Below are 11,522 nucleotides of genomic sequence, written 5' to 3'. Positions count from 1 at the left end.
TTTCTTCAATATGTTCGCTCATTTTAAAGATCTATTACATGGAAAGGCTAACCTTATTGGCTTAAATTCAGAAGATACAGAAACACTTAGATCTGAATTAAATCTTACAATACCATCAATTCTCTTATACGATAATGGAAGCTTTGTTACTTCTTTCAACTCGAGATCTTTTGAACAAACTATAATCAATTTCATAAATTCTTTAGGTGATGATGGACAAAATCCAATCTCAACATCAGCACAACTTTTCTCAATGCTTGGACAAAGCTTACATAGTTTAATAGCTACACCAACCACAATCAAGGAAGCAAAAGAGTTACAAATTCTCGTTGGCAAATCATATGGACTTCTCGAACTTTTTGTTGTTACTCCTGAAGTAATTTCTTCTCTTGGACTAGATCCTAATAAACTTGTTCTTTATCGTCAGCAAGATATGTCGATAGTTAATATTAATTCCACAGAAGAAGATTTCAACAAAAACATGAAACCAAGCTTTTCCACATACAATGCTGATTATCTTTCCCAAATTACTGATAATGTTGTTCTTCTCACTGATCCCGACTTATCTTTTGAAAGCGGTGATTTCTTAATCGAAGTCTCCCAAAATCATACAGACAACTTTGTCTTTGCACTTGGTGACCGTACCACTGAAGAAGTTATCCAATTCATCATTGGCGAGAAGCCCAAAAAGTACCCATTTTTAATGGTTTACAATTTACAAAACCGTTGCTACTACAAGTTTGATGAGGACAAAAGGAAAAATCCTCAATACATAAGTACTTTCTTATCTCTAATTGAGCAAGGATCTGTTTCTCCAACATACCTTAGCCAACCAATTCCTAAGAAGCAATCTAAGAAATACATTGAACAAATTGTTGGTCTAAATTATCAATCATATGTAAGTGATGAATCAAAAGCTGCTGTTGTACTTTACTACAGTGCAATAAATACAAACCATAAGGTGTACTTTGATTACTTCGATAAAGTTGCAAATATGATTTCCGAATTCAAACTTCCAATAAAGTTTGGTTATATTGATATAACAAGCAATGCGTCACCAATGAAATTCCCACTTTTCATTGACGTTCCCCATGTTCATTATTTCCCATCAGTAAATAAATCAGATGATAGAGAAGTATATGGACTTCCAACACCTGAGAACATTGTACTTATGCTAAATATGTCATCAAATGTCGAAATTCCACTTGAAAGACCAAGAGCAGATAAGAGTGAAATTATAGATTTATATCAAAGAATTTCACAAATGGAGCAAGAACTTGGAAGCGAAAAGTATAGGAAAGCAATGGAATATCTAAAGAAAGTTGGTGAAATCGAAAACATTGAATTTGGCGAACCGATTCAAGAAATTGTCAAAGAAAAGAACATAGAACCAACGGAAGAAACCAAAGCAGAGTAAACAACATATTTCTTTTTTATCAATAAGTACAAAATTTTTGTTATCAAACGACCGTTTACGTTCTTTGCCGATTAATTTGAAAGAAAATTTCAAAATATAATTTGCCAACGTAATTGAATTTAAACGTTTTCTTGCTTGAGCTCATTAATGATTGAAGAGAATATTTCAAGGCTAGAAAGCGGTGAATCACTTACAGCTTATGAAAAATCAGTGGCTGACATGGTGCGACAAGTTTGTACCTCATTTACACAACCTGTTGTTGCAAGATTTGTAGGAGGATGGGTTCGAGATAAATTAATGGGAAAAGATAACGATGATATTGACATTGCAATTGATTGCGATTGTAGCACATTTCTTGAAAAATTTGAAAAAATATTTCCACATACAAAATGTTGGATAGTTCGAGCTAAACCTCATATGTCCAAGTATCTCACAGTAGGGCACATTAGTATTTCTGCTGATAGAAACAACTTAGATGTATGTGCTTTAAAAGAGTATGATTATAATGAAAATTTTACATCAATTGGTACAATAGAATCAGATATTCGAAGAAGAGATTTTACAATCAACTCAATTTATTTAAATGTCATAACAAATAAAGTTGAAGATTTTGTTGGGGGAATTAATGATATCAAAAATGGAATTATTAGAACAATTTTAGAACCTAAAGTTGCTTATGACTATGACCCAATGATAGTTGTTAGGGCGATTCGCTTTGCAACAGTACTTTCATTCAAAATTGAACAAAAAGCATTTGAAGGAATTTTGGAAAACAAATTTTCAATTGAACATATTTCAAGAGAAAGAGTAACGCAAGAGGTAATGAAAATGATGAAAAGCGAAAACGTAGTCAGAGGTTTGGAACTTATGGTTGAGACGAACATTTTTAATGCAATTTTTGCACCACCTCCTTTTGATGAAAAAGAATTCTTTAATCGAGTCAAGATTGCTTTGTCTCGATGCAATGACAAAAGTTATTATTTAATTTTGATTCTATCAATACTTTATAAAGATCTATCAAAATTTAGTCTAGACATAAAAGTTGAACAAGGGAAAAAGAAAAAGGATGGGCCAAGGATTCACCAAAAAGTCACACAATTCCTGAAGATGCCTGCGAAGGTTTCAAGAGACGTTTGCCATTTACTGAAAAGTGTCAAAACCGTCAGTGAAATGCAGAGACCGTTAACGCGTCTGGCGGTTGGGAGATGGCTTCGAGAAACAGACGAAGTTTGGGAACTGACAAGTTGCCTTCTTTTTGATCCACAGACCTACCAGTTTTTCAACGATGAGTTAGTTCCTTTTGTCCGTAAAGAAAATTTAACTGAAGTGATTCATATGAAACCTTTTGCCAGCGCAAAAGAATTAGCAAAAATTCATGGAATGGAGAACTTGGGTGCTCAAAACAAAAAATTCATGTTGCAACTTATCGAATGGCAAATTGAAAATCCTGGTAAAACAATTAATGACTATTCAGAGTATGTTAACAGTCAGAAATGATATAATTTATATATAAACTAAAATATAAAATATAATTAATCATATTCTTTAAAAAAAATATTTTTTTGTGTAATTAAAATTTGATTCCAATTTAAAAATCGGAAATAAAATTGGTTTTACTTAAACTAAAGCATGTATATGAATTCATTTTATTCAATATTTCACTTTTTACTTATGTGAAATTTAAAAACATTAAAATAAATATTTACTTTTGTGTTGATTTCTTCTTCTTTTTGTTCAAGTAATCGAATTATTTCAGTGTGACCATTTTTAGTTGCCCAATGAAGTGCTGTATTAAATAAATTAAATAATTTCCAAATATTATTTTGAAATATTAATAAATTAATTTAATAAACGCCAAATAAAACAAATAAATATTTTTAGCACTAACATCGATTCCTTTTCTTTCAAGAAGTAACCTGACTATATCTGTGTGACCTTTTTCAGATGCCATTATGAGTGCTGTATAAAACACTTAAAATAATTTCCAAATATTAATTTGAAACCCAAAATTTTTCAAATAAATATTAAATAAGACAAACAATCATTTTTAGCATTAACATTGATTCCTTCATATTCAAGAAGTAATTTCACAATTTCTATATCATTATTTTCAGATGCGATAATAAGTGCTGTATTAAATACTTTGAACAATTTCCAAATATTTTATTAAAATATTATTTAATCATCACAACAAACCCAAAACAATACAAATAAAAATTTTTAGCATTGATATCTAAATCTTTTTGCTCAAGAAGTAACTTAACTAATTTAACATAACCATTTTGAGATGCAAAACCAAGTACAGTCCAAAACAATTTAAATAAATTCCAAAATTTTATATAAAACATCAAATTAATAATAAAAATTATAAACTAAGTTAACATATACTTTTACTATTTGGATTAACATATTTATTATTAAGAAGTAAAGAAAACAATTCTTTATTCCAATATATCAATGAAATATCGAAATAATTTATAGAAATTGGATTTTTCTCAAGGAAATATTGCGCAAGTAATAAATCGCCAGTTTCAACAGCTGTAATTATAATTGATTTATCAAATCCCATTCCTTCATTAATCAAAAATGACAAAATCTCATAATTATTATGTAAAATACATTCGATTCCTAATTTGGTTAAGTTATCAATTGATTGTAATTTATTATCATAAAGATAATGAAAGATATCATTTCGATGGAATTGAATAACTGTTTCATATGCATCTTTAAATGATGAATTGTTTTGTATACATAAATGAATGATTTCTTCATTTCCACTTACAGCAGCATATTTACCTGTATTTGTTACACTTGCGCCATTTAATAATAAATGCTTAAAACAATTAACTGATCCAAAAAATGCTGCATAATCAATTAATGAAACATTTGACTTGTTAATAAATGAACATCTTTCATAATTAGATGGTACAATATGTTGATTAAAATCAAAACTTGCTTGTGATGATATTTCTTGAAGTCTTTCAACTTCGTCATTTCGTATTATTGTGGCTAATTCATTAGGATTAACTCCAGATATATATAGTTTCAAACTAACATCGGATACATTATTATATTCGTTTTCATGCGATTTATTTGATTTCGGTGTATATCCATATTCATTCATCTTTATTAAAAGATACGTTGTTTGTTGTTTCGATGAGAGAGAATAAACAAATTTTGTAAATGTTTTACTTAAATTGGAATTCGTAATGTTTTGTTCTCTTGTTCCTAGTAATCTTAAGTAATCGAAACAAACTTCCTGAAAACCTTTTAAGATAAAATATGAATATATCATTCGACAAACAACAAAATTATATGAATATGTATATTCTTCAACAAAATAATTCATGGTAGAATTAACAGATTCTTGGACATTATCCTCATTTAAACCAGAAATTACCTTTTCAAGCTGTTGTAAATTATGAAGGTTTTCGTCATATTTTGTAGTTGAATTTATTTCTGCTGAATGACTTTGATTATTTCCCATTACATAAACAAAAAAATAATTTAATAAAAAGTGGCGAAATTCGTCGGTTCAATACCATCGTTCTACAGAAAATTCTATAAGACGATAGAAAAATTCTTAATTAAAAAAATTTACCAAATTTTTTATTGCAATTCCATTGTTTGACAGTTTGTTACAGCATATAACAATTTTTGGTAAGCAATTTCCTCATTACTATAAGTAATCCAATGTAACTTATTAAAACAAGTTGATGCAGTTGGTAATTCCCTATCAGGCGAACCTCTTGTCGATAACATATCGATCTTAATAACAAAATCTTTCGCCTTTTCTCTAGTTGGGAATCTTGTTAAAGTGGTCACGAACTTCAAGAACAAAACCATTTGTTCCTGTGTAAACCTTTCAAGTGCCGCCCATAAGTATTCAACATATTTATTCTTAATTCCGCCTTGAAAATCGAATACAACCGTAACTTTTTTAATTTGCTCGACGGTTATGACACTTGATCCCTGAGCCAAGAACGATAAGACGTGATCGTTCAACAAGTTCGATGAACTATCGGGTATACCCAAATTAACGGTCAACCCGTTGTAAATTGGTTTTAACGTATTAATTATTCCATTCAATCTGAACTTCAAACATTCATCAATATAATTATCGATTTGACTTTCTTCAACATCAGCACTTGGTGAATGATTTGGTAATGGTACGATTTCGCCATCCCAATTTTTGATAGTCCATTTTGCATTAATCGTACCAGCTTTAATCTTTTTGAAATTTTCAGATAATTCTCGATCATTTATCACTATGTCATCCTTAGTTATATGTCCTTTTGCCAAATATTTCCAAACCAAATCTGAGAAAGGTAAATCTTGTACGAATCCAGTATGAATAATTATACCTATGTAAACGCCGATACCTGTCAAAACGATCTTATCGTTCTCGTCTATCGTTCTGATGTAAGGCACATAAAATTCGCCCAAACCGTAACAAATTTTTGAAGTTGGTTCAAATATCGAACTTGCAGCTTCCGTTAATAATTCTCTTTGAGGTCCACCAGCATCTATAGCGTTTTCACCTCTGAAAGTAACCTTGAAAGGTATTTCTAGAGTTCTATATCTCGAAGGGTTCTTTGATATTATTCTAGATAATTGCGCAATGATTGAGTTACTTGGCGGACCATTTTTATCATTAATAAGTTTATGCGCTTCGAAACGATTAATATGAATTTCTTCTGTGAACTTTTGTGAGAATTTAATTAACTTCATTATTTGATCTGCCACTTTAATACTTGAATAATAACTTGAAAATGGTTCCAACAATTTTTCATCGATTTGTTTTGCAAATTTAACACTTATATAATTTACATGATTCGTAATTAATGCTCTTAACTTTATTGCGTTTACAGTAAACTTATCTGTTAATGTTGTTAAATCAGGAACAATATTTTCGATACTAGAAAATGATTCATTTGTAATTTCATTCATAGGTAATAAGTTTGATAATAAACTCGTGTCTTCATTCGTCCATTTAATAGCAAATGATTCCATATCTTTGATGAATTCATCATGTAACTTCTTGTCCACTTTGACAGTAATATTAGTTTGATTTTGGTTTCGATTTCGATTCTTAGGTGGCTCTTTAGGTAACTCAATTGTAATATATGACCAATCACAACCTGTTACTGATACATATGTTTTACCTTCATTCATTCGAACTTTTGTAGGTAAATCATTCGGACGAATAACTTCAACTGTTTCAAACATTGATGAAGATGAATACATTATTAATGAATCTAATGGCAATTGTTTGTTTTGTAAGAAAGTAACATTGATTACATCACCTGTTTGATTCTCGATAACTTTCAAATGTTTATCTTGCGTAATCGTTGGTGGTACATAATCATTATCTGCTAATGATTGATTAGTTAATGCAACCCAATATGGTAATATATGCCAAAATGGTATACCTTTTATTGACATATAACTTTTATTAAAGATATTAAAGATTCGTAATTCTTCTTCTGCTGAATCTGGAGTTAAATTAACTGCATTTAAATGTGCAATGTTAATAGTAATTGTTGGTTTTGTAGGTGGTAACATTTCTTGTACAAAGAATTCCGGAAATGAATAAAAGATGTTTTTGTCACTTGCAATATTTGTAATTTTTCGTTCTTCGTCATAAAAGTTACCCATAGGTTTAAATGAATGATAACTTAAGCCTTTTTGTAAAAAGTTTAAGTCATCAATATATTCATTTGTAAAGTCAAATGGTGTTGATGGCATATTCGTCTTAATTAAACTTAATAAATCCTCTAAGAAGATTAAGTTAAAACCTGTTCTTGACATGAACATATTAATAATTGATGACTTCAAAAGACTTTTTTGTGTATCAGATGTAACTACAAAACTTAAATTTTTAATTAGGGAAACCAATTCAAATATTGAATGATATTGATAACCATTATCAATTTTGAGTATAGTGTAATCTTGTTCTTTCTTTTCAAGAAGATTATCCACTGAACCCTTTGAAAACTTTACAAGGGGAGGCCCAGCTACCGTTAAATCAGTTGTATAAATTATTATGTTTTTGTTTTTGATAGGTTTATGTTGCATTTTACATTTTGTTGGGAAATAATATATACAATTATTACCTATAGGCCCAGTATAAGTATAATAATTATTAGATAAATTATAAGTATATAAAGTTAATTTATCGATAACTTGAGGGAACATTAATAACTTTTGTAAAGCTTCTTTAATTTCTACTTGTAAAGACATAAACATATTCGACATATTATAATTATTATCCCAAATAGGTTTCGATAAATCATAAGAAATAGAAAGTTTTGCATCTATTTTGTCAGGATGGAAATTATATGTTTCAGTTGAACTAATTAATATTGAAGTTAATAAATGAGAATAATTTATAATTTTCTCTGGTTGATGAATAGCGATTCTTGTTAAAGCTATAGTTGAGAATTGACATGAAAGTTTTAATAAAAGCCAACGCTTTAAAGCATTAACTATTTCGACTGATACTTTATTACAATCACTAATATGATAAGGGATTTTAAGAGGTATATAATATTGATAACCTTTTTGTAAATCGGATAAAAATGGTGGCTCTATATTATTACCATTTCTATTAGTAAATAATAAATATTTCGGTTCCTTATATACATACATTATATCTTGAGCTTCATTAAATGCGGTAGGATCGTTAACAATAATATCTGGATCTCTTTCAGTAGATGGTACACTTACAACTAATCTAAAAGTAGAACCAAAAGGAAAATCAATTCTTTGTTCACCAATAACAAAAAATTTACTTGTTAAATTAATTTGGATATTAAAATATTGGTCTTCATTAACATCAATTCGATAATTAAATCCTTGACTTATCTTAGTAGGAAAGATTGTACCTTGAGGATAATTCAAGAATATTGCACGCGTATTATTCTTTTCTAATGCATCACTAATTATACCAACATAACCACCATAACAACATTTGATTGATACTACTGTATTTTTATATATATAAGGTGATAAATATGATTTAAAGAATTTGTTGGACATGAAATAAAATCCTTTAATTGGTGATTCAACAATTGTAAATTGATTTATTGTATTAATTAATGATTTATATGTTTTAATGATACCAGTAAATGAATATAAATATTTATATAATAAATATATCATTTCATTCGTCATTTTGTTAATAAATGTCTTGAAATTACAAAAATGTGCAATGACTTGGAAATATAAAAATTGTTCATAATATGTTAACTTTCGTAATGATTGTTCATTTAAAAATGATAATATAAAATCTAAATCTGAAAATACTACATCATTTAATTCTAATAATGGATATGCATATATATGATTGTCATCAGTTTTCACTGAAATTGGTTTCTTCTCTATATCTAAAGGTAATTGGAAACTTATATATTTATCTTTTCCTTCTGGAATTAATAAGTAATTATTAATAAAGTTTTGTTTTGTGTCTTTATAATTACAATAATCTCGAAGTTTTTCCATCTTTTGACCTAAAATTGTGAAAATTGCTGTATAATAATTTGTAGTTTTCATTATTTTAATAAGTAATTCTTTACGTGGATTATTATAAATTATAATTGATCTAAATAATATTATCATATCTGAGACAAAATCAGTGTTTTTACCATCAAATGATTCATCTTCAATGAATTTAAACATTTTAATAAATGTTTCTTGAATTAATTCTTCATTTATTGCTTCAGATGAAATTATTTTTTCAATAATCCTAAAGAATATTTTTGATGATTTTTGTTCGATTACTTTTGGTATATTATTCATTAAATTATTAAGTAAATCAGATGAATAATCATTTGAATATTCAAGTGATTTCATTAAGAATTGTAATGATGATACTGAGAAATTATTTTCCTTTAATCTAAATTGTTTATTCATTAAAGAAAAGACTAATGCATAAAATCCAGAATCATCAACATATTTTGTTCTAACATCATATAATCGTTCAAATATAGTTTGTTGAATATCATTTAAATTTGTAATATCTCTAAAGAATCTTCGAATAACTAAGATATAACGTGTATTACCTGATTTATGATAAGAATCAATTAATGAATTAAAGAATAATATTAACTTCTCTTTTTGTGATTGTGTTAAATCTGTAATTCTTAAAATAGATGATAAACCATCAAATCGTTTAATCGTAGCAAGATTATAAGCTATAACTTCATTTAATTTAGGATCTTGTTGTTGTTGAAATACTTTAACTATTAATGCAACTCCTATTAATGTTAATTGGATTCGATTTCGTTGTTGTGATAATATACCAATAATTAATTCAGGTTCAAATGAACTAATTATAAAATCGGCTAATTGTTTAGGATCATTAGTTATCGAATTTAATCGAATTAACATTAATAAATGACGTTTTATAATTGATGGATTCTTTTCTTCTTGTATAAGTTTACGATATGCACTTCTAATACGCATAACTTGATCAAATATATGTTTAAATTTATTAATGTCTTCAACTTTTAAGTTAAATAATGTATCAATTAAATTGGAATATTTAGAAAATGTTATAATTGATAATCGATCAACATATTTAACATCATCATTTAAATTCTTATTAAATTGAGGTTTTATCTTTTTATATAACATATCCATTTGTGTGTTATTATTATTATTTAAAAATTCATAAATTTTTGGATCTTTTAAGTTATTAGGATCAATATTTTCATTACTTGAACTATTAATTAAATCGATTTTATCAAGTAATTTCAAATTCGATTTTATAAACCAATAAAATCGTTTTTCAAATTCTGAATCACCGCCACCTTTAACTAAAGTAGCAGCGAATCTTGCAAATGTGAAAAATGTCATTTTCCTAAATTCATGATTTTCATCAGGTATTGATAAGTTTTTAGGGATAATAATTGAAAGTAAAGTAGTCATTAATTGAGCTAAACGATGACTTTCAGATAAAACTGAAATACATCGTAAGAAATTATCGAATAAATTAAATATAATTGATGAATGAAGTTGTTCGATAGTATATTCACTAATTAAAGCCATATCAAATTTATTTGTAATACTTTGTGCATAATCACATAAATAATCTAATACATTTGAATCCTCTTTTCGATAAAACTCAATTGTTACAAATGGATTTTGTCGAATAAATTTAGATGCTACTGATATTAAAACTCGTTGATGAATATATAAAAGATTCATTACTTGTGGTGAGATTTTAGAAATAGGATCTAATGTTTGAGGTATTAATTTATAAATTTCATTTTCTTTTTCACATGTAATATTTGCTAAGACAACTGTTGATTCTAATTGATGATAACAATAAGCTAAAAGTTTAGAATCAGTAACTTTTTTAAGGAACTTAATTAAATATTTTAATAAAATTTGTGGATTATAATTCCATAAAATAGTAAAATGATTACATATTAAATACAATGAAAAATTCGGCGATAAATATTCGAATAAATCAAAAACATCATTAGGTAAACCAGGCGCTATATACATATAATTATCAACTAAAATAGTAATAATTTGATAGAAAAATTTTCCATGTTTTCTTTCCGTAACTTCAGCAAATTCTTTTGTAGTATTAATTAATGTAATTAAAGCTTTTCCAGAATTCATTTGTTCTAATGTTTTAGGTATCATTTGTGACCCAAGTAAATGAATAAGATTTTCATTCATTGCGCCTGCTAATATTTTAAATGGATTTTTAATGATATCCATTTTAGATGGTGGTTGACTATGTACGAAACCTAATAAAATAGGATTTACTGAACCTAAGAAATTAGTTCTTCGGATAATTATATCTTTACTATTTGAATCAACCTTATTTACGCACCATATACATCGATTAATTGTATCAATACATGCATCTAATAAATATGGAAATGAACTAATTTGTTCAGTACTTAATAATTTACCATTAATTGTCGAATAGATATTAAATCGTGTTGTACTACTCTCTGTAACTGGTGGAAGAATTACACCTAAAAATGCACCATTTGTTAGATAAATATGTGACGTAAAGTCTAAATGATATTTGCTAATACATAATAATGAATTATATGTTTCTAAAGTTTCAACATTCGCTAAG

The 11,522-nt window shown here is 27.5% G+C and overlaps 3 protein-coding genes across 3 annotated transcripts; 2 read left to right on the top strand and 1 right to left on the bottom strand.

Annotated features, from left to right (window-relative positions):
• Nucleotides 1–10: 10 nt before the first annotated feature.
• GO595_010722 (protein disulfide isomerase) lies at nucleotides 11–1,417 on the top strand (the record flags this gene model as incomplete). Its single annotated transcript, XM_067913432.1, has 1 exon — nucleotides 11–1,417. The coding sequence occupies one exon, from the start codon at nucleotides 11–13 to the stop codon at nucleotides 1,415–1,417; it is 1,407 nt and encodes a 468-aa protein (XP_067769460.1).
• A 219-nt stretch (nucleotides 1,418–1,636) lies between these two features.
• Nucleotides 1,637–2,914, top strand: GO595_010721 (polyA polymerase family protein; the record flags this gene model as incomplete). The annotated part of the gene is made up of 1 exon (XM_067913431.1): nucleotides 1,637–2,914. One exon carries the CDS (start codon nucleotides 1,637–1,639, stop codon nucleotides 2,912–2,914), a length of 1,278 nt encoding a protein of 425 aa, XP_067769459.1.
• A 2,112-nt stretch (nucleotides 2,915–5,026) lies between these two features.
• Nucleotides 5,027–7,234, bottom strand: GO595_010720 (uncharacterized protein; the record flags this gene model as incomplete). Its single annotated transcript, XM_067913430.1, has 1 exon — nucleotides 5,027–7,234. One exon carries the CDS (start codon nucleotides 7,232–7,234, stop codon nucleotides 5,027–5,029), a length of 2,208 nt encoding a protein of 735 aa, XP_067769458.1.
• Nucleotides 7,235–11,522: the final 4,288 nt, after the last annotated feature.

This window comes from Histomonas meleagridis, assembly GCF_020186115.1.
Source record: "Histomonas meleagridis strain 2922-C6/04-10x chromosome Unknown scaffold_61, whole genome shotgun sequence".
Lineage (NCBI taxonomy): Eukaryota > Parabasalia > Tritrichomonadida > Dientamoebidae > Histomonas > Histomonas meleagridis.
Note: the sequence above shows the minus strand (reverse complement) of the source record. Positions and strands in the feature narration are given on the sequence as shown.